At 40.9% G+C, this 26,879-nt stretch overlaps 1 protein-coding gene and 1 pseudogene across 1 annotated transcript; one reads left to right on the top strand and one right to left on the bottom strand.

Annotated features, from left to right (window-relative positions):
* The first annotated feature begins 601 nt into the window (after positions 1-601).
* LOC139717355 (uncharacterized) lies at positions 602-5,078 on the top strand (annotated as a pseudogene).
* A 5,203-nt stretch (positions 5,079-10,281) lies between these two features.
* Positions 10,282-26,328, bottom strand: LOC139717310 (uncharacterized). The gene is made up of 13 exons (XM_071628801.1): positions 26,271-26,328; positions 25,034-25,267; positions 23,606-23,768; positions 21,549-21,673; positions 20,380-20,634; positions 18,797-18,934; positions 17,793-18,143; positions 16,430-16,617; positions 15,269-15,502; positions 14,694-14,830; positions 13,976-14,069; positions 12,863-13,070; positions 10,282-12,234 (listed from the first exon to the last, which is right to left on the bottom strand). The coding sequence occupies exons 1-13, from the start codon at positions 26,278-26,280 to the stop codon at positions 12,110-12,112; spliced, it is 2,262 nt and encodes a 753-aa protein (XP_071484902.1). The 5' UTR covers positions 26,281-26,328; the 3' UTR covers positions 10,282-12,109.
* Between the last annotated feature and the right edge of the window lie 551 nt (positions 26,329-26,879).

The following is a 26,879-nucleotide window of genomic DNA, read 5'->3' as shown; positions in this document are numbered from 1 at the left end:
TGAGGAGACACCGCTAAGACGTCCGTCGGGAGAGCGACCACGCGAACGGCAATCGCGAAGAGTTGCTACGACAGACCACGCGACAGTCCATCCCAGCACCAGCGTAACGGGGCCCCGTCGTCGACCGACATCGTCATCGACCTGCATTGTCATCGTCGTACATCGTCTTCAAAAGCCATCGTCACGCAACGTACACCCGTGACAGCCATTCGAGGTGAAATACGTCCAATTTAAGTTAAACATAATAAAGTCCTAAGAGCCAGAAAGCCACTGAGCAGGAATAGTTTATGTTCGTTTTTTTCTCTTTTTATAATTTGCTGTAAAACCAAGATTCACAGTTATAGACAATTAAAATATTTGAGTTAACTGAATGCACATTGTTTCCTCCGTTTCATCTTGTACGAGTTACAGCCTGCCAACAGTTCTCAGAGGTTATGAAAATTTCTTTGGTCCGTTTATTTCCATATATAAGGATGGAAATCGGGCAAATTCTGTGACAATTGGGGGCTTGTCCGGGAAGAGAGAACTTGGCAAGGTTTATTCATACAAGAATTTGAGACGTGATTTGTGTAACCTCATGTTGTGTGTATAAGATATCACAATGGAATTAGAGAAGTACGTACAGTTAGGTAAAGATTGTGGACTGCAAGGTGCAGAACTAGTGGAGTTTGCCCGCACTGAAAGAGACAAGTATCTCGAAGAAAAGAGACGAGATGAAAAGTTAGAAAGAGATGAAAGACAGGTACAGAGGGAAGAAATAACCAAGCAAAAGAGGATTGAGTTAGAGATAGCTCAGTATAGGAGTGCCAATGTGAAGGGAACAAATAGTGTAAGGAGTAGCCTACCAAGCTTGCCGGCGTTTCGCGCTGACTCTGACGATTTGGACGCTTATCTGTTGCGCTTTGAGAGATATGCAAAACAAAGTCAGTGGCCAGAGGAATGCTGGGCTCCTGCATTGGGGAACCTTTTGACCGGGCGCGCTTTAGAAGTTTATTCTCTCTTACCGGCAAATGAAGCCGACGACTATGAAAGTCTGAAAGATACACTCTTGCGGCAGTTTGCGCTAACTGAAGAAGGCTTTCGCAAACGTTTTCGAGAGGCGCGGCAGAAAATGGGCGAATCATTTGGGCAATTTGCAACGCGCATAACCGGATATGCTACTAGATGGGTAGAGATGTCGGGTACAAGTAAGTCCTATGAAGGGCTACTAGAGCTAACGGTGCGTGAACAGCTGCTCGAATGTTGTGATCGTGGATTATGTTTTCATTCGTGAGAGAAACCCACGATCGGTGAAGGAGATGGCAGATATCGCAGATCGGTATCGGGACGCACACGGGCATGGCGGCTCCGGTAAACGCGCACGCGACGATAATAAGTCTCGTAACCAGGGCAACGAAGCAAGCCAAGCAAAGAAAGGGGGCACTACGTCACGTGACAACCAGGGTTGCTTTGTCTGTGGTAAGCAAGGACATTTTGCTTCTAAGTGTCCAGACCGTAAAACTGACCAGTCGAAAGTTACTAACAGGCAGTATGTGCCAAAGTCAAAACAGACGGGGGCAACATGTGTGGTAGGAGTATGCCCTACTCATGATGCTCACGAGAGAGGGAATGTTAGTGGCACACCTTCTGTCAAACTGATGTGTGGTCACGAGTTACCCCTTCTTAGTGGTGGGTGTAACGTAGGCACAGACATGCCGACATGTGATGGTAGGTTGAATGGTAAAAGAGTGAAGGTGCTGAGAGACACTGGTTGCAACACCGTAGTGGTGAAACGTCAACTGATAGAGGAATCACAGCTGACTGGTGAGATTCAAACTTGTGTGCTCATAGATGGTACTGTGAGAAAAGTGCCATTAGCAAAAGTTGAAATCGATTCACCATACTTTGTTGGAACAACACATGCTTTATGTATGACGAATCCTATCTACGATCTAATCATAGGTAATGTTAGTGGTGCTAGGCAGCCTGGTGACGAGGACATCGGATGGAGCGGAGAGGATGCTATGGAGAAGCCGTCAGCTGAGGAGATGACGACCTCCGGTTCACTGGCAGAGTCCGCGGAAGCAGAGTCTTCGAAAGGGACAACGCAGAACGGCATCACAACGACCTCCGACAGTCGTGATCGTCCCCACACTGACGAGAGTGTGAAGCAGTTACCAACACCCCTACCTACAACCAACGAAAGTGCAGCAGTAGAGACAAGAGGCATGAGGAAATCGAAGGAACGGCCTTGGAAGAGACTAGGATCAGTAGACCAGCCGACGATCACTGCAACCAGGGAGGAGATGATCAGAGAGCAGGCACGAGATGCTACGCTGGAGAAACTTCGAAAGTTGGCGGAGAAAGGTGAGGCTAAGGCTGTAGGGAAAGGAAGTGAGGTCAGATATTTTTGTCGTGACAATCTTCTCTTCCGTGAATACAGGTCTCCCTACGTCGAGAGAGGAGAGATATTCACGCAGCTAGTGGTGCCCCAGCCGTATCGCAGTGAAGTGCTCCGACTAGCTCACGACTCCCCTCTAGCAGGTCATTTGCAGACAAAGAAGACGGCTGACCGGATTCTTGCCCACTTCTATTGGCCAGGGATTCAAGCCGATGTCAAGCGTTACTGTGCATCATGCGATTCATGTCAACGCACCACGTCAAAGGGTAAGATAGGGAAAGTACCCCTGACCATCCCCCCTTTGATTGATACATGTTTCCGTAGAGTGGCGGTCGATTTGATCGGACCACTTGAACCGATCACTGAAAGAGGGAATCGATATATCCTGACGATAATCGATCTTGCAACTAGATACCCAGAGGCGGTAGCGCTACCACGAATCGAAGCAGAACGGGTAGCAGAGGCGTTAGTTGAAGTATTCTCGAGGTTAGGTATTCCTAATGAGATACTCTCTGATAACGGCACTCAATTTGTTTCAGGTGTGATGAAAGAAGCAGCTCAACTCCTGGGAGTGAAGCAATTTCACACGACACCATACCACCCGATGGCGAACGGCGCCTGCGAGAGATTCAACGGCACGTTGAAACAGATGCTGAGGAGAATGTGCCAGGAGCGACCTCGTGATTGGGACCGCTTCCTGCCAGCTCTTCTCTTCGCATATCGAGAGGTGCCTCACGAAAGCCTTGGCTTTTCTCCTTTCGAACTCATGTATGGCAGAGTGGTGAGAGGACCCATGACAGTACTGAAAGAGCTGTGGACTAAGGAGATCCCTGAGGAGGAAACGAAGACTACGTACCAGTACGTCATCGATCTCCAAAACCGACTCGAACAGACGTGTGAACTCGCCAAAGAGGAGCTGTCCAAAGCATCAAGGAAGTACAAGAAACACTTCGACGTGAAGACGAAGGAGAGACGCTTCGAGTGCGGCGACAAAGTGCTACTCCTGTTACCGACGACGAGGAATAAGCTGCAAATGCAATGGCGAGGTCCATTCGAAATCGTGCAGCGAATTGCCAGAGACGATTACCGATTGCTAGTGAACGGTAAGGAAAGGACCTACCACGCCAATCTCCTGAAACGGTACATTGGGAGAGAAGACCAGAAAGTCGACGACCTCGAGAACGAAAACCAGGGACAACTGGAGGCGAACTACGTCAGTGTCGTGGACGACCAGGTAGATGATGACGGATCGGTGCCCCTCTCATTTCCCTCCATCGAAGCGTCGGAAAGCGTGCATGACGTGAAGTGCAGTGACGAGCTAGACGAGGAGAAGATGAAGGAGGTAAAATCCCTCTTGCTGGAGTTCTCGGATGTCATGACCGATGTCCCAGGACGGACCGACATCATCGAGCACGCCATCGAACTGAAAACGAACGAGCCGATACGTTCTCGCCCATACCCAGTCCCCCGGTCACTGAAGGAGACCATCAGAGAGGAGGTCAACACCATGTTGAGGATGGGAGTGATCGAAAGGTCGACATCGCCATACGCATCCCCCGTGGTCCTTGTAAAGAAAAAGGACGGGAAGAATCGCTTCTGCGTCGACTATAGGAAGTTGAACGCCAAGACAGTTGTCGACAACGAACCAATCCCAAACATCGAAGAACTGATGGCAGAGATAGGAAATGCAAAGTTCTTCACCAAGATCGATTTGGCCAAAGGCTATTGGCAGATACCCGTGGTCGAAGAAGACCGGAAGAAGACCGCGTTTGTCACGCCAGACGGCCAGTACGAGTTCAAGGTACTACCATTCGGGCTAGTAAATGCCCCAGCAGTGTTCACTCGGATGATGAGAGCTCTGCTGGAAGGCCTGCCCCATGTCGTCCATTACATCGACGACATTCTGATCTACAGTTCCTCATGGGAGGAGCACCTGAATGACATCCGACAAGTCTGCCTCCGACTGCGACAGGCTCACCTTACAGCGAGACCGACAAAGTGTCATGTCGCGTGTAAGTCCGTGGAGTTCCTAGGACACATCGTAGGACAAGGAAAGATGAAACCTACCCCAGAACAGATCCAGAAGGTGATGGCGACAACGCGACCGACAACCAAGAAGGAGGTGAGAGCATTCTTGGGGCTCGTGGGATATTATCGGAAGTTTATTCCAAACATGTCCACGATCGCTGCTCCCCTCACAGACGCGACGAAGAAGAATGAGCCTGACAAGATAAGATGGGACGAATCTCATGAGCAAGCATTCTGTACACTACGAGACAGACTAGTCGACTTCCCAATTCTAAGACTACCCGATGACGACAAGGAGTTCGTTCTACGGACCGATGCATCCGATGTGGGACTCGGCGCTGTGCTGATGCAGGAAAGCGAGGGGAAATACTTCCCCATCAGCTACGCTTCTCGAAAACTGCTGCAGCGCGAGCGCGTATACCCAATCGTAGAGCGCGAGTGTCTAGCTCTTGCTTGGGCGGTCAAAAAGTTCTCGTACTTTTTGTATGGCCGAGCATTCCAGCTGCAAACTGACCACTACCCGCTTGCTCATCTAACACACGCGCGAATGCAAAATCCAAGAGTCATGCGCTGGGCGCTTGCACTGCAGGCATATCAGTATCGTGTACAGGTAATCAAGGGCTCAGAGAATGTTGGGGCTGATTACCTCAGCAGATGCCCTACTGAGTAGAAGTAGAGGAGTAAACAGCCCATGTTATCTCTACTATATGTGAGTTTAATCACAACGTAATTTTGCAATGAATTAATTGTTATTGCTATATACATTGTATGCTAGGAGGTATATTGGAAAGCTATAGTATTGCACACATTATATATGCTGAGCATGAGGTAAGATAGGCAGTTGACTCATACATCTGTATGGACTGCTCTGAATCAGACACCCCGGTATAATACCGTGCATAAGAAGGTTTTGCACACTACAATTAATTTTGTAGCAACAGCTAATGCACATAATATGCGATTAGCACAGGTATCATAATATTCTCCAATGTTATACTGGCCAACAAGAAGAGTCTGTTGAAATTGTGCCGAAAATGTCAATTTTGTATTGTGCGGTGCAAAAAAGGTAATTTTATTATTGAACTGTGGCTGGTATAATAACGCAAAAGAGTGTTAAAAGAGATATGATGAAGTTTATATGGTATCTAATTGACTGAGTAAATCAGATTGTATAGTATACTGTGGAGTTTGTTGGTTCGATAGAATACTCATATAAACTGTCTCCATGGACAGCAGCCGACATTTGGAACAGTAGTCTGTCATGTATCACGACAAGTGAAGTTATGAAGCAGTGAATTGTTATAAGGGGTATAATGCTTTTGATTTAGAAGAGTAATGGTGAGAAAGTACTTAACTGCTACAGACATTTGATTTTTATTAGAGAAATGGCTATTGTTTCAGAGCGACTGTCATCTTAAATGGGGGGTTATTTGTCACGAGTGGAGTGACAGACGCTCTCCTCCACTGAGGTCAATTTGCATGGAATTTGTAAATAGGTACTTAAGCATGCAAATTGTGCAAACTTTTTAACATGTCAATGGAAGACATTCCAGATCGCTCTCGGTAGAGCCACGGTAGTGCTATGTGTGGCAAGGAGCGGCAGTACGACATCAGGCCTTGAAGGGGACATCACGCTGTGGTGCTGTCTCCGTGACACATTGCATGAGAATGGCCACTCGGTAACGGTGACAGGGGCCGCCACCCCAGTCAGTATTAAATAGAGATACCCACAGATAGTGGTAAGTGCATTAATTCTGAAATGTTTATGTATTCAATTGGTATAATTCGTTTGTGTAATGGATATCCGGATTGAGAGTGAATTGTGATAAAGGTTTCAGTTAATATGTGATGTAGATATAATGGTTGTTATTTATGGTTACATGAGCCTGAATATATTTGTATAATGAGGTAATTTGAACGTCAGTCAGGATGTGAATGTAATATGAATGTGCTTCAGTGCTCTGGCTTGAAGTTATGTGAATATTTTAATATTTGAAGGGTTTCCGGGTTTCCCGAAGGGTCAAGGGCCCACTGACACTGCAAGAGGCAGGTTCATAAAGGCGTTGACTGTCGACCAGCTCCGAGGCAGTAAGGGAGCATAGACTGTCGACCGGACTTCATTCCTGGATGCTGAGGAGACACCGCTAAGACGTCCGTCGGGAGAGCGACCACGCGAACGGCAATCGCGAAGAGTTGCTACGACAGACCACGCGACAGTCCATCCCAGCACCAGCGTAACGGGGCCCCGTCGTCGACCGACATCGTCATCGACCTGCATTGTCATCGTCGTACATCGTCTTCAAAAGCCATCGTCACGCAACGTACACCCGTGACAGCCATTCGAGGTGAAATACGTCCAATTTAAGTTAAACATAATAAAGTCCTAAGAGCCAGAAAGCCACTGAGCAGGAATAGTTTATGTTCGTTTTTTTTCTCTTTTTATAATTTGCTGTAAAACCAAGATTCACAGTTATAGACAATTAAAATATTTGAGTTAACTGAATGCACATTGTTTCCTCCGTTTCATCTTGTACGAGTTACAGCCTGCCAACAGTTCTCAGAGGTTATGAAAATTTCTTTGGTCCGTTTATTTCCATATATAAGGATGGAAATCGGGCAAATTCTGTGACAATGATGTTTCTTCAATAGTTGATATTTTTAATCAGTATTTTTCACAAATAGGAAGTAATCTTGCCCAAAATATTCCACATACTCATCTGAATTTTCAAGATTATTTAGAAGGCCCGAATCCTAGCTCATTGTTTTTCATGCCTTTGCACAGAAATGAATTATTAGATATAGTTCAGAATTTAAAAAATAAAAAAAGCTCTGGTTATGACGGCATTGATAATGTCCTTTTAAAAAATATTATTGACTATATCGTTGATCCACTTGTACATGTATTTAATTTGTCTATAAGTAACGGTGTTGTCCCTGAGGCTATGAAAGTCTCGAAAGTAATTCCTGTCCATAAAAAAGGGGAAAGGGAAGATGTCTCCAATTATAGACCAATATCCCTGCTAACCTCCGTTTCGAAAATGTTAGAAAGGGTTGTTTACACCAGACTCTTGAAGTTCTTGGACACTCATAAAATAATTTCTGATTATCAGTTCGGATTTCGGCAAAAGCATTGCACATCTCATGCAATCCTTACTTTCCTTGACAGGGTTTCAAAAGCGATAGATACATTTCATCATACTATTGGAGTCTTCCTGGACCTCTCCAAGGCCTTTGATACCATAGACCACAACATACTGCTTCACAAATTATCACATTATGGTATCAGGGGAAAGGCCTTGGAGTGGTTCACGAGTTACCTTACTAATCGAAAACAATTTGTATTTATCAACGGTCACGCATCGACTACGCAAAATGTTGACTGTGGTGTTCCTCAGGGAAGTTTACTAGGTCCCCTTTTATTTACTCTTTATGTCAATGATATGTCAAATTCTTCAAACATCCTCTCTTTCTTATTATTTGCAGATGATACTAATGTGTTTTTATCTGATTCTGATCCCGATCGATTAATTGATACTTTAAATAGTGAATTAATGAAGTTACTTTATTGGATAAGAGCGAACAAACTGTCAATAAATTTGCAAAAAACTAAATGTATGTTGTTCAGTAATTCGCTGGAAAATTTACCGAGAAATGTTCTTCTGGAAGACACGGTCATAGAAGAAGTCTCTTCCATCAATTTTTTAGGTTTGATCCTGGACAATAAACTTACCTGGGGTTTGCATATTGATTCTGTATGTCGTGTTATTTCAAGGAATATAGGTATTATAAACAAAGTCAAATTTTATCTTCCCAAAAATGTACTTTTTATGTTATATTCTACTTTGATACTACCTTATTTAAACTACGGGATACTCGCATGGGGAAACACTTTTTCTACTTATACAGAAAGAATATTATTATTACAGAAAAAAGCTCTTCGTATCATTTGTCACGAATCGTGGAGAAGTCATACTAATAATTTATTTCACGAAAATAATATTCTGAAAATTTATGATCTTTATCGTTTGCAATTAGGACAATTCATGTACAAACTCACCAACAATTCTCTCCCCCTGGTGTTTGATTCCATGTTTTTAAAGAATGAAACTGTTCATGCATATCCAACCCGTCAATCCCATGAATATCATTTGCCTTTGACTAGGACGGTTTTTGCTAAATCCTTATTCTCCTTTTCTGGACCAAAATTCTGGAATTCTCTTGATAATAACATCAAAGAAGCTTTAAGTTTTCATACATTTTCTTTAAAGTTAAAGAAATATTTAAAAATGTATGCAGCATAATGATTCATTCTTTATATACATATATATATATATATATATACACTTGGTGATTCTATCCTTCTATGAAGAGTGCTCATTTCTTCTGTCTATATATATATATGTATATTTGTGATTTCCAAAACTGTTGTTGCTCGGTAATGTCACTATACACACTTTGTTTATCAGTGAGCCCGTACTTCTGTGCCTCTAGTGCCCTGGTTATATGACCCATCGTTTCCTTCTCTCTCTCTCTCTGCCCCCCCCCCCCCCCCCCCTTGCCCACTTCGGGACTTACTACCTTCCTCACTATATCTCTATCCTCTCATCTATCTTTCCTTACAAGAGAGCCGCCTTGTGTCTGTCAATGTGCATTGGTATGTGTGCATGTATGTGTGTATTTGTCTGTCTTTTTTTCTTTTTTCCGCTTAGGGAAATTGTTGTTTTGTTGTTTTTGTTACTATGTGTGTGTGTGTGTGTGTGTGTGTGTGTGTGTGTGTGTTTTTTTTTTTATACGAGGGGACTGCACTCTACAAGCTCTGCTTTTTAGCAGTCCCCTCCATTTCCAGCAATATTGTGTATGCATTTACCACAGCGACACGAGTTATTTTTTGTATCTATGTTGGAAATTTACCTGTATCTGTGTTACAATGTTATTTCTGTTGATCGCATTGTGGTACTGATTTTCTGACATCTGTTTATACGAATGTTTCATTGTACTTCCAATTATTTTGTTTGTTGGAAATGAAAATAAATGAACTTGAACTTAATACTAGTACATGTATGTCACTACGAGAGTGAAAACTTTCTGTGTATAGATTCTTTGTTGAACAATCACAGTCCGACAACAACAACAAAGACAAAAGATTATAATTGAATTTCAATTTCAATCTCAATTTCAATTTACATTTTTTATTTCTCGGTGAAAAAAATACATAAAATATATCAATTGATATCCAGCTAGGAAGCACAATAGAATATTGCAAACATACAGAGCAAAGTGGTTAATTTATGAAAGTTTGAATCTGAAAATAAACGCTAAAGAAATAATGTATGATGGAACCTACTTAAAAGCAAGCTTGTTGAGAATAGGTCCCAGTATTAAAGTCGAGTGTAAAGATTAAGATTAGGATGAGGAGAACGTTGGCTATCCACTACAAAATAAATAAAAGAGCGTTTTCTCTGCGATAACGCTAAGACTCCGTTGAAACGTTTATAGATATATGGCCATGGAGAATTTCACTCAATAATTCAGGGTCCTGTGTGGTGTGCAAAGAAAATTGCGTGTATTGCTTGTCATATTTGTCGTGTAGTGATGGAGCTAGAGTAACGACATTACATGCCAAAATAAGTCACAAAATATATCTAGTATTATTTCAGACTTTATCTTACTTTCTCTGTGTAAGTTCTCAGGGAAAACAACGAAGGTAAAACAAAAACAACACTGCAGCATTCCTTTCTTCCAAGATGATACATGTGATAAACCAGCTATACTCTCGCCATATCTTCCAAGACCAGGCCCGTAACTAGGGGGGGTGGGGGGGGGGGATGGGGTTGGTTCAGGGGGTTCGAACGAACCCACCCCCCCCCCCCCCCCCCCGCTAGCGAGCAGGGTGAGCTTGAACAATAAAAAGTTAAAACCTCCCAAAGCTCCAAATACGACAGAAGAATGGTACAATATATACGAACATGTTCAGAAAACGCTCACACTGATTTGAAAGTTTTAGCAAGCTTTTGGATTCAATTGTCGCATGATCTGTCATTTTATATACAGGGCAAGCCACCATGATATAACAGTGTGCCAGCATTGTATGATTTACAAGTACAACAAACTATGAGATAAGAGCAATGTTTCCTACACAGAAATATACAAATTTCGGCTCACTCGCTCGTACTAATTTAAAGTATTTTTTCAAGTCCTCAATTTGTTGGTATAAATCGTTCAAGGCCGCCACTATGTTATATCTTGATTAGAATTGTAAGATTTAATAACCAAAAAATGACAAGAATTCCATGTTTTGAAATACAAAAAAAAAAAAAAATTTCATTTAAATCACCCTCAAAAGACCCCTTTTAAGTGCTTGAAATAGCATATCATGTGGACTTTTTAAAGTCCCTACCGGGATGGGGTTGGGGTTGAGCATTTTTTCAGAAATTAGGGGGGCAATTTTCGCGCTTGCCCCGGGCGCCGTTTTCCCTAGATACGCATAGGTGTAAGAACAATTCAGTATATAGGCACGAAGATGATCAGAGACTTTTCTTCACGGCTGATACATGTGCCAAACCGAACTATTAAAGGTGAACAATTGATTGTTTTTACGTTTGAAAATATACCCCTCCCAGAGTAAGACCCTATCCCGCTTGGTTGCTTAACTCCCTCAGAAAGGTCCAATATTTCCAATTTTGAACCCCCATAAAAGTCCTAGTTACGGGCCTGAAAGACATCACATGAGGCGATGTTTCATTCAAAGCAAGACTTATACAGTGGCTTGTAACAAGACACAGACATTTCCTTCACTTACAAAATTGAAAATTAATCGATTATTTTGATTCTATTTTTTTAATCCAAGCCAAGAGCAAAGCAACTAATTTTTAAGCTTCTCTCTCCGCTCTACCAACACCAGTGCACCAGCTGTCCGGTTGGCTCCTACTTAGGGGTGTTGGACAGTAACATTATAGAAGAAGAAAAAAAAAAAAGAAGAAGAAAAAGCATATTTCAAAACATTTTTCTGAACTTTTCTTCTCCTGTGATGACGTTGGTTTTTCATATCAAAATGTGTATTTGTTTATGTTTCCTCCTCTCCTGTAACTTCGTAAGTATTCTTACATATTATGTTTTGAATTTTATAAAATGCATGACGAGTACAGAGATTCCTTAGAAAGCTAGCTATAGGGGATGAACAGCTAAAATGAAATTGAACGTTAATACAACTTGCATAAATTACAATTTTATCTCTATATACATCAGAAGGTTTGGTTCTGTTGCTCGTTTTAGCTTGTCCTTTTTGATTTGCGTATCATTAGTTGAACTTTAGAAAGTACGAAAAATCGATACCTAAGACATCTGACTGTATATTGAATGTCTACAGCAGATATGCTCAACCTGTTCCGTGTTATTAAGTGTTAATAACAGTTAGTTTAACTTGACTAAATGTGGAATAATTCTACGTATTTATGTCAAGATTCCCCCGTATCTTTATGTACCATGTAAGCTGTCGAAAATCACGATGAAATGCAAGCAAAAACGATTGACACAAAATCCATAGTTGGTAAAGTATATTTTTAATAAAACCTCGGCGCCGCTATTCACCACATTGTGAAACATCGTTCCCCAACGATGACATAATTCGTTTCCCCCTAAACGTCTCCTGCTGTCGCGGTTCTCCCATATTGCTTGAACCACTCTCATGTCCTGCGTGCCCTTTTAGCGACGTTCCTTCAGGCGCCGAGCCATGGCGATGACGGCAATCACTAGGAGGAGGATACTGACTACCATCACGTTGATGACGGTCGCGATGGCTGCCAGAGCCGACGTGCTCAACGACATCCCTGGGAAATAGACAATGAAGAGGGGGGGGGGGCGGTGAGGATTGTGGGGGTGGAGGAGGAGAAGAAGGGGAACGTCAGAGAAAAGAAGGAAAAGATTATTAAAAAAGTGAGGAAAAGGGGGAGAGAACAATTTGAAGAGAAAGAGGAGAAGGCGAAGGAATTGAAAGAGGAAAGGAAGAAGAGGTAAAATTAAGATTACAATACTAAAATTCACAAGTAGCGTACATAGGCAAGATAAATTTAGAAGAAAACTACCAAAGAAACAGAAACAAGAGAAAGGAGCGAGAAACTGACGGATGAGAAAGAGAAAAAGACGAAGATATTGATAAATATGAAAAAAAAATGTAATGAGAAAAAAAAGAGAAAAAATGAAAAGAAAATATGCCTTTTTTTCCCAAAGACTGATGTTTCCTTAACTTTTATTTTCACTCGCCGTCATCATATCTGTAATCATTTTTGTGAAAGGATGACATCGGAAAGATTAATTTGTAAACTTCTTCCAACTATATAAACTATGACGTAAATTGTTTGTTGCGAAACCTTTATGTTACTTTCACTTCAGTGCATGGTATGTTTTGATGCATAGAGGCAGCTCGTGCTATCAAGGGCAACTCACACCATCACTTACCCTGCGCCGGATTAACTGCGCTTGAATCATCCCCTCTATGGTTGAAGTAGTAAGGCCCGCGAGACACGATCAGCCCTCTTGCGGAGTCCTCTCGTGCTCCGCGAGAAGCTCGTCTTTGGCGAGAACTCTGAACTATGGTGTCCGCTACGTCACAAGAGTTCGGCGAATCTGTTCGGTCGCAGACCAGAACGTTGCAGTGAATGTAGGTCTGGAAAAGTCATCAAACACATAACAATGATGGATATGTGAAGTTAAACCATTTTGTACAAAGAGCAGTAACCACATCCAACCTAGATTAAAGGCACAAAGAGCTGATGTAATAGACCGTTGCTGGATAATGTCGACACTGTCACACCGATGCCATTCTCCCAACGTCCAAATCAAAACAAAACAAAACAAAACAAAACAAAACGAAACAAAATTAAACAAAACAAAACAAAATAAAATAAAACAAAACAAGAAAACGCAATACGTACAGCGAGTATATGAGTATGCATGTCAAAAAATGACAGAAATGATAACAATCTCAGTTCGTCTCTTGATTCGGCCGTTATTGCTGCTACGTACAGTGAGACGCGTTCAAAACAGTGTAAAGTTACTATAAAGAGAGCACACGCTATGAGAGCCAGCGATGTACTTTTGGAATTGATTGGCAGTTAATTAGTTTGACATCGTCGATATTCGTAATGAAGATGGGAGCAATCATCACGCTAAAATATAACAGCGCCCTCTTAAATGACTAGTCCATGTCCCTTTAAGCTGTAGCCCTGCTGCATGTTGAGTGTATCCATTCATCATTTTTGGCCTTTCTGTCAAAGCATATTGTGTCCTTTGCAATCACACGAACGTTTGTATTTTGAATTATATCTCATGAGGATCCAGAAACAAACAAATAAACAAACAAACAAACCCTCCCCCCCCCCCCCCAAAAAAAAAAGAAAGAAAGAAAGAAAAAAAAGAAGAATATGACCTGATCATATCAATTGCACGTAATAACCTTCTTAGGATTGACGTTTTGCTTTTGCTTATCCTCGCATGATTGTGTTTTGTTGCAGAGGGCTGTAGGATTTGTTTCCATTGAATCAACCCCGACTCGAACCTTTGGCCACTTACAAGTTCATTCACAAATTTGTCCGCCTCGAAGGAGAAGCCCTGTATGGTTGCCGTGTTCGTTGAGAACACTGAAACATCCTCAGCCGCTGGTTCCCTGGAGACAACATGGATCCATTTCAGTTAATCGTCATCAATTGTCCTTAATCATATCATACAAGAAAAATAGGCGTAACACATACGAAGAGAAAGGGTAAAAGGAGCCTGGCAATGTACTCATACCACCCGTAGCTGGAAATGATTTAAGAAAAATATCTTACTTGCTTTACTGGTTGTACATGGATTGTGTACACTTTGCCAATCTTTGTAAAGGCGACCTCTTTCCCTCGTAAAGTTATTGGTTTTTATAGGTTACAACAAGATAACAATGATAAATTTGATGAGCATGACACATCGATACATCATGAAAACATGGGAAATTTTGAAGATTACATGACTTTCTAATCATAGGTCCGATATGATGAAACTCCTACCATCCTGTCGTCTGATTTCACTTATCTACCGAAGGCTATTATCTCACTTGAACACGGAGTATAGAATTGGACAAACTTACAAAGAAAAGAAACAAAAATGATTTGAACCATAAGGAAAATGCACCAATCGAATGGTCGTTCACATAATTTTTAGTCTGCCATTTTTTTAAATATGTGAACAAAATTCAGAAACAAGGAAAACACTCTTATGATGACGTTATCCTGATATCAACAATGGATTTACCCACCCGCCAACAACAAGGTCCGTGTTTAGTGTGTCGGCAGGGTCGGCAGAGGGCGTTCTCCAGCACCGCTCGTTCACGATGGACAGCGAGTTGACAGAAGCGATGCTGGTTCCAAGAAACACCGTTTGTCCTTCTTCGATCTGAACAGAATAAGACAACAACACCAATAGATAAATGTCATATTTCTTATTGTCACTAACAGATCACTGTGTATACGTTTTATCGATCAAAAAGATATCAATGCTTTCTTGTTCTTTTCATCCATGTTACTCTAGATATAATTTCATGATGAAGCGAAGCCTGATCCAGTCATTTCCGAAATTTCCGATTGTCATTTTCAAGTTTCTAGTTTGACACCGTAGATGCTTAAACACGATCTGTGATTTGACACAAATGTGATCAAGTGCATTTCTAAGCCCCATGGAATCTAGATCCCCTGGACTGGTACTTTGTATTTGACAACTGAATCTTACCCTCCCAATCCTATTGAAGTTGTTCTCAGAATGTCGCCTCGAAGAATAACAACATTTCTAGCAGTTCTGATCGTGAGCCTCTTTCTTAGAAGGATCGGAACTCACCTGAGGTGCATCACTCGATTCGTTGAGGGCGGCAGAGAAGGACGACCCATCATATCGACTGAGGGAGATGGTAAAGTTACCCGCAGCCTCGGACACCACACTCACGGTGGAGTGGATACGAAACGACGTGTGCACGTAGCTCCGGCGGCTCACTGTGCAGTTCACCGTTACTTCGGGCACGGAGGAGACTAGACCCTCGATGACATTGGAGAAGTAGAAATGTTCGCCGTCTTCCTGGAGGCAGCATGGAGAAAGAGAGAGAGGGTTTGTATTTCATGCCAACATTCAAATCAATTTCGTCCAGAGGAGTTTACTGGGTATTATTTCGTCAACTATAGTGACGGGGCGATCGTTAACGGGCCCGTTAACGATCGCCCCGTCACTGTACAGGCATGCTAACCTTGAAGCATTGATCTGCACATTACGTGAATATGAGACCATTCTGAAGAAAATAATTTTCACACAACAATAGATATATAATGTACTCTTAAATGAATCCCACTAGGATTGGAGCAATCATTACACAGCATTCCCACTGATTCCCACTGATCAGTTACTAGCCATCAGTCAACTGACACTGAAATACATCTCTAATGCTGGGATCGAAATCGTCATTGTTTCAAACAAATTCATCGCTTTGTCATTCAAATTCGTCAAGTGTTATATGGACCTTTATGGTGGGTAAACCAGCTCTTTAACCATTTCTGTGTGTCGGTCGAGTGAATAGGTGTGGATAAGTGAGAACGGGATTAAGTGAGAACGGAAAATTTAAATGATTAAAAGGACGAAAATGTGATGAAAACACAATAAGGAACTTTTCGATTTCAATCAATAATAACAGCATACTGTATATCTAGGAGACGATTTGAGTAAAGCTTTGACGAAAATGAATGCCAATGGGCTAAACTAACGTTGCTGTCTCGTACTCAGCTCCTGTGACCGACAAATTTGAATTGCGATCGACAAAAACAGGTGACAAAATATGGAACTGAATGACAATGTTTCAAACTTGAAACGAGCATTCGCACATTTCGATTGAATGAAATGATGACGAAAACGGAAGAAAAACCTATACTCTGAATCGAATTGCGAGACCTTCAGTTTGTCACGAACAGTTTGCCAAAAAATGAAATGGCGTTTGCCACTGCTGTTGATTTCTACCTTCCGGGTTGTCCTACACGAGTCGAAAGCTGTCGAGATGGCGAAGAAGTCGTTGTCGTAGTCGTAACCATAGCAACTGGAATTGACGAATCGTATTTGGTTCGGGGACGACACTCCGTAGGTGCGTTTCTCCAGGAGCACCGTCATGCTGCCATCACATGTTAGTCTGACGACAGGAGAGACTGTATCTACAGGTAACACGACACAATTCATTACAAAACAATATAATTACACAAAGTTTACAAATTTGCGTGTTTGCCATCATTGTCTCTGCTGAATGTGAGATCTGACACCGGATTCACATAATATATTTTTAGGTCCATAGAATGATCACGGTAACGGCGGGCCGGGGTGGCGTTGCTGGGCTGACGAAACCTTGTATCTCAAATTTCGGTGAAAATAACTTTTTTTATTACTGGTCAGATAATCAGTTAGGTAATGTCTTATCGAAATTATAGCTGTCTGACCCCCAAAATGAAGCCACCGCGGCATGTCAAAGGAAATGCTATCCAATTTGGTAAAGTGCTTTGGATGCCATGTTTTTTGCTGTTTGTTTGTTTGTTTGTGTTTTTTTATTTTTTATTTTTTGCTCTCCTGATCATTTGACATTTTGTAGATTCGAGGTCTTGTCGCCCCAGCGACTATCATATATATATATATATATATATATATATATATACATACACAGTTTGATATCGGATGACACATTGAATTGGATATTGAAGATAACATCGATGCTCTCGAGACGATTTCCCGGGCGTAAGAATAGTGTATACGCAAGTGACACTCCTATCATACTAATAAAGTTAGATAAAGTAGTTACTTACGAAACGAATAATCCTAGAGAGATTCGAAACCCACTTGGTATTTGAGCTTGACTCTGTGTCGTGGTAAAGAGCACCTATCATCTCACTGTCTGGTAAGTTCGGATAGTCCGAATGTTCTCTTCCTTCGGATAATCCGATGATGATTCCTTGATGAGATATCTTTTTCACTTTGATGAGGGACGGAGATGCTGCAGTCTAAATTCCTCTTTTATGGATTCTCTAACGAAGCAATCCGAATACCTGTCTTTTCTCGTTTCTTAACAAAATCTTTAAATCTAGACCTCTGAAATACCCTTCTAAAAAGACGCATTTCTCTCTTTTAACATACAATTGTACTATGCTCAAAAATTTGACGTGTCCTCGGTTCACACATTAACTTTTTTGTTAACAACATCCCTTTAAACCTGTTCGTCGCAACATCCACTGAACCGTCATATAAACGCTAGCACTAATCTTTGTTGCTTATCTCATACTTCTTATTAGTTGGTATGATGACGAGTGTGTAGAAAGGGAGCTATAGAGTACACCGCTCTTACCACTTGGCTGTTGACTGACGGAGATGAAACGCACGGTGTCCACACCCATGATCTCTGTCTCCGGTAACCCGACGACCCCACTGAAATGGAAATGTCCTTCCATCGGTCCGTGTACGTCGACGACCGCTTCTCGCCAAGCATATTCCTCGCTGCCGATCCCCGACCAGAGAACTGAGGAGTTTCCAGAGCTTTGATGGAAGCTCAATTGCAGGGTCGCCAACGGAGAGCTACTGAAGAGTAGGTATTCGAACTGGAGGCGGGCGACGCCTTGGACGTAGGTAAACGGGCTGATCAGCTCTGTCTTTTCTCCGACGGACCGATCTTGGCTACCAACAAACATCGCCTGGGGCTCTGCCAACATGGATGGGATGTAAAGGAGACAGAAAAGCAGGGAAAATGCATGAGACAAACGCATGAATTTTGTTGTTGCTGTTGACTGGGAGCTGATTTTCATGCAGACTGCTAATACATGCTAGGTTTCCAGCACTGATGTGGGCACCTGGTAACGCTGTAAATACTATTGGAAAGGCTAACAGAAGGAGCGGTACAAACACTAATAGAACTATAGAGCCTTTCTTTTACTGAATGGGCGGTATATTATTCTTATACAAGTGTAGTTTGGAATCAGCCTCATAAAGCCCCTCCAAACATTTATGGATTTTATAACAATTCTTTGAGGTGTTTTAGTCGTTGTTCTCTATTTCATTTCATTCATTGTTTCTGCTTGGAACAATTAATCAGCGAATCTTGTTTGTCGGCTTTTGTTCTGACATACTGTCTATCTTTGTGAATCAGCATGTGGAACAAAAGTGAAGCAAAATGAATTCAAATTTATCATCATTATCATTACTATAATCGATTTGATCATTATCGATAACTATTGTAATTTTTACTAACATTGCACTTGCATTATAAACATCATCATCAAGAGTGTTGTAATTTTTATTATGTAATGAACTGGACAGCGCCCTCTCTCAAGTTTTCTTGCCAGTCAGTTGCCTTGCCTGGTGCAGATCTGTTTGTCCACACTTCATCCTGGAGTAACGACAACCTCGTCCAGTCAAAGTTATCGTGGTAGGATTGACTCCAGCCGCACAGGTCGTAACCGCGATCGTCAAAGCTGCAGCTCCAGTTCGTCGGGTCTGAGAATGATTATTAGGAGATAGATAGAACTAGAACTATCAGGGAGGCTGTAAAAAGAGTCTACCAGTCTGCGCATGCTTCGACCCGATCCACAGAAGGGTTCTCCGAGGTGTTTTTGTGCAGTTCTCTATTTCATTTATTGTTTCTGCATGGAACAATTAATCAACGAATCTCGTTTGCCTGCTTTTGTTCTTACATAGGCCTACTGTCTTTCTTTGTGAATCATAAGCATGTGGAACAATAACCAACAACATTAATTGTTGCTTTGACGGGCAAGTCTCGGACAAACTTTTGGGTTGCCAGGAAAGGTATATTATAAAGGTTTTAGCGTGTATACCATGAAAGCTAAATATCTTAGGAAGCTGGTCTGTTAACATACCATGGTATCCATTCATAACACATCTGTAGGCCCAGCATCGAGCTCCAATAAGGAAGGGATGCCTATATTGTTTTAAGTCATTTTATACAACAGAGGAACACACATATTGTCGTAACTTCATGTTACTTTTGCAAAAAACTGGATTGCGTGGTTTTTTTGTTTTTTTTTCGGGAGCCCGCCGACATCGAAAACTTCAACTACACAATAACAGGCATTATGATAAATTATAAAATGGGTTCAAGAATGTAGCCAATAGGAAGCGCTGAAATGAGACACACCTCCTTCCTTTACTTCAGTACAACTGCACTGCCAGTAATCCTATGGTAGATTGCCGATCGTCTGTGCGCGCGGCGGCTCCTTTGATGAATTGCATGCATACGCGTACGCGCTGTCAATCCTGTAAACAACTTCTAGTTCGGGCTGCCGGCCGGCCGGCCTGTCTTCCCTTGTGCATAACATATGTGGCGTACGTACGTATACTGTACTGTACTATACGTACACTTTGTACAGTACAGTAGACCAAGCGTTATGGGACCGGACGCGTACATGGAGTCACTTTGAAGAGCATGTTGTCTAGTAGGCCTATATGAGGAGTCTATATCAAGTCGGCAAGGTAAAGGGTGCATATTCTATGTAAAATAAGTAAGTTTTCATGCGGGTGTCCGGAAACCCAACCCCCCATTATACTTATACTGTATGTGCGGGACTTCCGCGAGTGAGACGTGCGTAAAAGTTTGGGACGAACATCTTCGGACGTCTTGACCCACAAAGGTACGTGAAAAACGCTGAAAAATGATGTTAGTTTTCGAATTTTCGACCCATTTTATAAAACAAATGATGCACAGGATTATTTCGTGGCGTTAGTGTAGGCGTAGCTCACTCTCGGGTATTTACAATGTAGTGCAACATGCACTCGGCTTCGCCTCGTGCATGTTTCACAATTGTAAATACCCTCGAGTGCACTACGCCTACACTAACGCACTCTATCCTGTGCATCATTTGTATAACAAAACAAAACAAAACTGAAGTAAACAAAAGAAAACAACGTAAACCAAACCACTTTACCGTGCCTCGTGAAAATGGCCTTCGTGTCATACGGCTCGTCGAATATCCCTACGCCGACGGATCGATGTGTCAGTGTCTTCTCGTTCAAAAAGATGAGCTTATTCTCCACGTAATTGGTGATGATGACGTCATGCTTATACACCGTCATACCAACCAGTTTGTCCATTGTGAGGAGGAGTTGGCGATCTTCGCCCGACGGAAGACTTACGGATTCCACTTGGTCCCGTACGGCGTGACCCCAGTACAGTCGGCTACCTGAAAGCACAGAGAAACGTCGCATTACTCCGGTTAGTAACTCACGTGCACCCTTATACCCAGTCCAAGAAAGTAACCTCCCGAAAACAGTATTCAGGGACATTATTTAACTTCTCAGGGAATTTTCATTTCATACATTCCACAGGGTCCGCAGAATATCTTTACTTTCATATAATAGATATATCTTTAATAATATTTTTGTATCTTAACATGCCATTCTTTAATGATAGGGTGGGGGTGATCCATCCTAGGCGTAGGCCTAAGGGTCATGCCTCAGCCGCCCTTCCATGGAACTCCCTTCTATTAACCCCTTCCAAAGCGGAGGTAGAAACATTGGGAAAGTTCTTGGGTTGAGTGGAATGGAAGTTATGAAATTGTGAAGTCTCGCTAACTTTGTAAAAATAGTTCTCGAACCGTAAGGTCTGTTGATATTAATATGCAAAGTGAGTATATTATGTCATCACTTCACAATTTTCTATCGATCATCTAAAAAAATTGACAATATTTTTTCTGCAATGGAAATCAAAAAATAATATTATTCCTTGCTGAATAACTTCATAAATGATAAGTTAGATACATTAGGCTTAGACACTAGGGCATAATTGCGTCTGACAAAAAACAAACAAGCAAACAAACAGAAAAATACAGGAAATTTTGTGTACAAATTAAACGTCAAGTTGTGAGTCAGTGACATCATCAACTCACTAATTTGCATGTTCATATTGACTGTTTGAGAGTATTGTTTTCTAAAACAATTAGCGAAACTGCACAATGTCATAACTTCCTGAATTTTTATCACATTTTGCTCAAATTTTCACTTAAAAATGTTACTCCTTCTGATTAGGTTAATTAACTTTCAGCTGGTCAAGAATTCCCTTTTAAAGGCAGTTCATGCAGTATACTACTCAACTTACCGTCTTCATTCATGGTCAGACCACGTATTCGGCCATCTGTTCGACGAACCAGAATTTCAGGCTGTCTCGTAGTGTCATCCATGCTCATTTTTCTAATGTGCTGCTCATCAGCCCAGTACATCATCCTAAAGATTCAGAATAGGAATGTATGTATGTATGTATGTATGTTTGTTTATATGCATATGTGTGTGTGTGTGTGTGCGTATGTATGTATGCATTATTATTGTTAGGTATGTAGGTAGGTGGAGAGGGAGAGAAAAAAAAAAGAAAGAGAGAGAGAGAAAGAGGGAGGGAGTGATGAAATAGGTTTGATTTTATGCCATAGATGTGGCGGCAAAACTGGAGTCGACACAAGTCATATCCCTTTTCTTTTGTATATCGAGCATTAGGTGACCCTATCTCACAGTATACTAGTACTGTAATGATATCCTATATTTTGGCACCTTACTCTTATATCATGACATTAACCATCAATGATTATTGTGTTTGAATCAAGGACATTGATCTGTCACGAACATCACTGGTTTCTGACTGCAAGGAATTCAAGTTATACTCTTGCGCCTGGATTCCGAAGGTTACAAATATGGTCGCCAGTCGTAATTGAAGTCAAACGTCAGGGGTGGATCCAGGAATTCCTTGGAAAAAAAAAGGAGGGGGGGGGGTCTTTACAAAATAAAAGGAGTGCACGCCCCAATTTTTCTCTTTATTACTTTTGTTTTAACAAAAAAAAATAAAAATAAAGGTGCAACCGGTGCGCCCCCTCTGTTCGGCCACGGCTCAATAATCACCGGGAACATCGTGGATCTGCGTGGATACCGTGCAAAATCGGAGAGAACATTTCAGAACTCGAACGAGTTTAAACGCTAGTACAAGACGGGCGTATTTTCCTGACACACTGTCCTTCATCCGGAGTCTTGATTCCGTAATCAACAATTACACGTATTTGGAAAAAAAGAGTGAAGTATAAACCAAAGGGCCTTGACTAATGATACTCCTTACTAGTATTGGACTGTGTCCATGATCATACATTCGTGATTACAATATTAATATCTGACCTGTTCTGAAGCAAAGGAAAAGAAATTGATTATGACTTATAATGATCTATGACACAAATAGTCCATCTTATGAATCACGAGGTATATAAATTCATGTTCACACTTCGACTTATGCGACATCGATGTCTATCAGGTTTGATAAATATGTGATAATCAACAGTCGTAATTCGTAAATCTTTCGTTCTTATATTTTGTGAACTATATGGGTATGATAATCACAAATTTCTGACCATGAAAACACTCGCTTACATTTCGATTCATGTCATCCTTTTGAGACAATCTCGTTCCTCAAATGGAAGAATTACGGTTCTCCCACTGATATCTATGTAAAATCCAGACATTTAAATATAGATCACTAGGTTCTCCACAATATTTCTCATCAGTACCTCTCAATAATTATGTATAATTCATTGTCACATTACAATATGTTATTTTGTGTTATATATCATTAAGTTCACTAAGTTGTTTTTTTTTTCTGGTATGAAGAAATGATAATGAAGTTCGAAATTTGATGATATTGTATGATAACAATTATAAGGGGGGTAGGTGAAGTGACAATACTTTTCTGATTGCCCTATCAAGCTGTTATTAAGCTGTAATTTTATTAATGTTTGAGTTTGTTTGTATACTTGTTTTGGTGTAGTGGTTGAATTGTAGTAGAAATTACCTATACGTTATTTCATTGTTTGTACTTTGCTTTGATGTTCATGACATTTTTATCTGTACATAATGTGAGCAGGGCCCCTTGGTAGAACAGTTAACCAACTGAAAGGGCTACCCTGCTAAAAGAATATTGAAATAAATAAATAAATGAAATAAATATATAAATGCTGACCAAGCAGACATTCAAATCGGAACAATTTTTGATACGACCATAAGCGATCTTTTAACCATTTTGAAGTTTAGCTCTGTTTAAGCCGAAATAAGAGCATCCCACTCTCAATGTACATCCAACTATATACTCAAGGCCTTGCTCTGACTATACTATATAAACGCCCTCACCGTCTCTCAAAGTCCAGCACAAGTCCAAACGGATGCTTCCTTGGCTGACGCAAGAGGACGATTCTGTTCGATCCGTCGTAGTTGGCTCGCTCCAGCTTGTCCGTGGCCGTGTCGGACCAGTAGACCAGTTTCTTCTCAGGGTCCACTGCCACCCCAAACGGCCCTAGCAACGGTTGACAAAAACGCCCTCTACTCAATCATAACAACTTCGTAAAGAATACAGTGCGTAACAAAAAAAAAGGATAATCCAAATTTGGCCACTTTCATTGACAGATCTCATCCATTCAATGAGACATTCATTGTTCCTTCATGATAACACTCAAACTTTGAAAAAGTGCAATATGTCATTATGGTCTTAAAGTTCATGTGCTCAGTCATGCATGACATTTGTCAGCATAATAAAGTACTAATGGAAAGAGGAAAAGTTCCCCTTTGCTCACAACCAACATTGTGCATTCCATAGTCGACAATTATGAAACAATATCCCTTCAAAGTTGGATTACCTATTTTTTTTTTTTGATGCGCACTGTATAGCTCTCGTCATGACCGTACCAATACGACGTACTATATTTTTTTTCTTCTTCAATCTCAACATTCGAACGTTATTACGCTTAGGAGTTGGTTACTGTTAAATGATTATCTGACTTTTCTTGGAATCAATAAGCTTGAAGTATTATGAAGAGATCTCACACGATATTCTTATGCAATTACTTGTAATCTAGTTCTGTAATCAAGAAAAAGAATTACTACAGCGTAAACAATTCAAAGCAGTGACATGATATATCCGTAAATCCAAGAGGAATATTTCAGTCATCCAAAATTTGTGCTTTAGGACTACAGGAATTAAAGGCACATATTTCATTGGATAGCGAGTGTGTTGTTTAGTCGATTTCTGCTAACATTGTATATGACAAAAAGTGCAGATAAATTAAAAGTGAAAAAAAAAATCCGCTCTAAAAACATGAATCCAGTTTTAAACCCAGTAAACACTAAGTTGTTATAATTTGACTTCATCTGTTTTGTTGTTGTTGTTGTTGTTGTTTGTTTATAGTAGGCCTACCGATTTTCTAAACAGCAACATTTTGCTCTTTGATAAAAAAGACCTTCACTTCATAATAATCATGATGTATGTTAATAACTGAAGAATCATATACATTTTTTTCTACATAAATTAGTGAATAATTGAAGGAATGAACGAATATACATGAATAAATAGATAAGAAAATGCAAACACACATAATGCAAGCATAACCTGTACACGTATTGATGATTTCTCATAATTGTGGATGGCATCCACTGAGGCGTTTGCCATGTACACAAAGCTATTACAAGAAATGACACATTCTATTGGTAGTACATTGCCTACATAATGCAACCGACTTTTTGTCTTTGACGCTCTAAAAAGATAATAGAGACTGATCTTCTTACAATCGAGGCCCGAGGAGGCGATGGTTACGGGATCCGAGCCATCGGGATGCGCTCGGTGGATACTTCCCGACGGCGTGCCCCTTTGTGTCCAGAACACGAGGCGATGGACCGTGTCGAAGGTGGAGCACAGTATGTTGCCCACGTCAGGCAGCGGGAGCCGCACGAAGTCGAAGTCGCGGAAGTTGGAGGCGAAGACGCCTCGCAGGTTGTAGTCGGTCACGAGCAGGAACTCGTCTTCGACGGCGAGGTGGTGGAGCGGCGATCACGGAGTGAATAAGAGATTTATTATAAGCATCGTTGTTAGTATCATTGCCTTTGTTATCATTATCATTATTATTATTATTATTATTATTATTATTATTATTATTATTATAATGATGATGATTATTATCATTATCATTACTGCCATCACTACTACCATTATCATCACCATCATTATTACTACCGTTATTGGCAAACTGTGCCGACGAGATGAATCTTAAAGGACAGCTGGGTCATATTGCACTGCCATGGCCCAGATCAAAATAGGTACTTTAAATCACGTTCATAGATATAGGTTAGCTTTAGTCTAAGGACTAAATGAAAACAAGAGCAAGAAAGTGTACCTTGCTCATTATGTACGGTCATTATTAAATTACTATTTTTGTCGTTTTTGACGTGCGCGATATGTCACATGTATGTTAACGTATATAATCACAATTTGCATAATTCCTGGACCATATTTAATTTGTGAATATGTGACCTAACCTCGGATGTTGCATCCTACGTAGCGAAAGAAAGACTAACACAGATATATAGGTAAAAATCTTGGGAATAATATTCTCTAATTTATAACACAATATAACACAAATATTATTGCAAATATTATTGCTTCTGCTTCGACGTCAGCTTTCCCTATCAGTATGTAGGCGACAATAGTTGTACCATTTGATATTCACACACATGGGTAATTACATACTTGATTATCGCAATCATGGCACTGTTCATATAATGTCTATAATATCACTGGGTCATTTCGTAATCCTGACATTTCCATGCTATCATTCGTAATTGATACTATTCGCGTTACCATTTGGCAATCATGCACTTCTTACGATTTAACCCACAGACGTTGCAAAACTGCTTAAAGCTGTTGGACATATTGCATCATTGGGTCATTGGGACAACAATTTGAGACTTTAAATATCATTCACATATCTTCCTGGCAAAAATAGTGCCTGCAATGTGCAGACTTTACCTGCAATCATTGGTATGCCATCGTTGGTGGTAGCTTGGTACCCTGTTAGCGAGTGGAAGGAAAAAATAAAGCAGAATGATCGATTAAAGTCTTGGGTCTATAACCAATGATTTCGCGTTCTCGAAATTACCAATAAAATCATATCACAGCTGTCAGACTCCGCCCCAAGTAACTGATTATACACAATGATGCTGTTTATACAGTATTGAGTATTAACTATACAAAGAACACAAGAGTCTTCCGTTGATGTGTTATCTATCTTTTTTTTAAATTATTATCATTGAATGATCAGCTGATGATAAATCGAATCAAATTAAATACATCGAAGCTCCTATCACAGCAAAATTGAATCCCAACGATACCAGATTACACACAGACCGCTTCCAGATTTGACAACACAGAAGAAGTCTGATCATGCTGATATAGCAATTCAAGTGAAATATATATCAGACATATTGAACTCAAATAAAATCATATGTACAAGCAGAGAGATTAAAACCATTCACGGCATTTCATAAAATGTCATAAAAGTAATATCGCTTTCCCATTCAACACGCTGTTCCACCATTATTTGGTGAAAGGAAAACATATTGAGACAAGAAAATTCTA

This window comes from Diadema antillarum, unplaced genomic scaffold (assembly GCF_040938485.1).
Source record: "Diadema antillarum isolate AM-2024a unplaced genomic scaffold, OU_Dant_1.0 scf00000074, whole genome shotgun sequence".
NCBI lineage: Eukaryota > Metazoa > Echinodermata > Echinoidea > Diadematoida > Diadematidae > Diadema > Diadema antillarum.
Note: the sequence above shows the minus strand (reverse complement) of the source record. Positions and strands in the feature narration are given on the sequence as shown.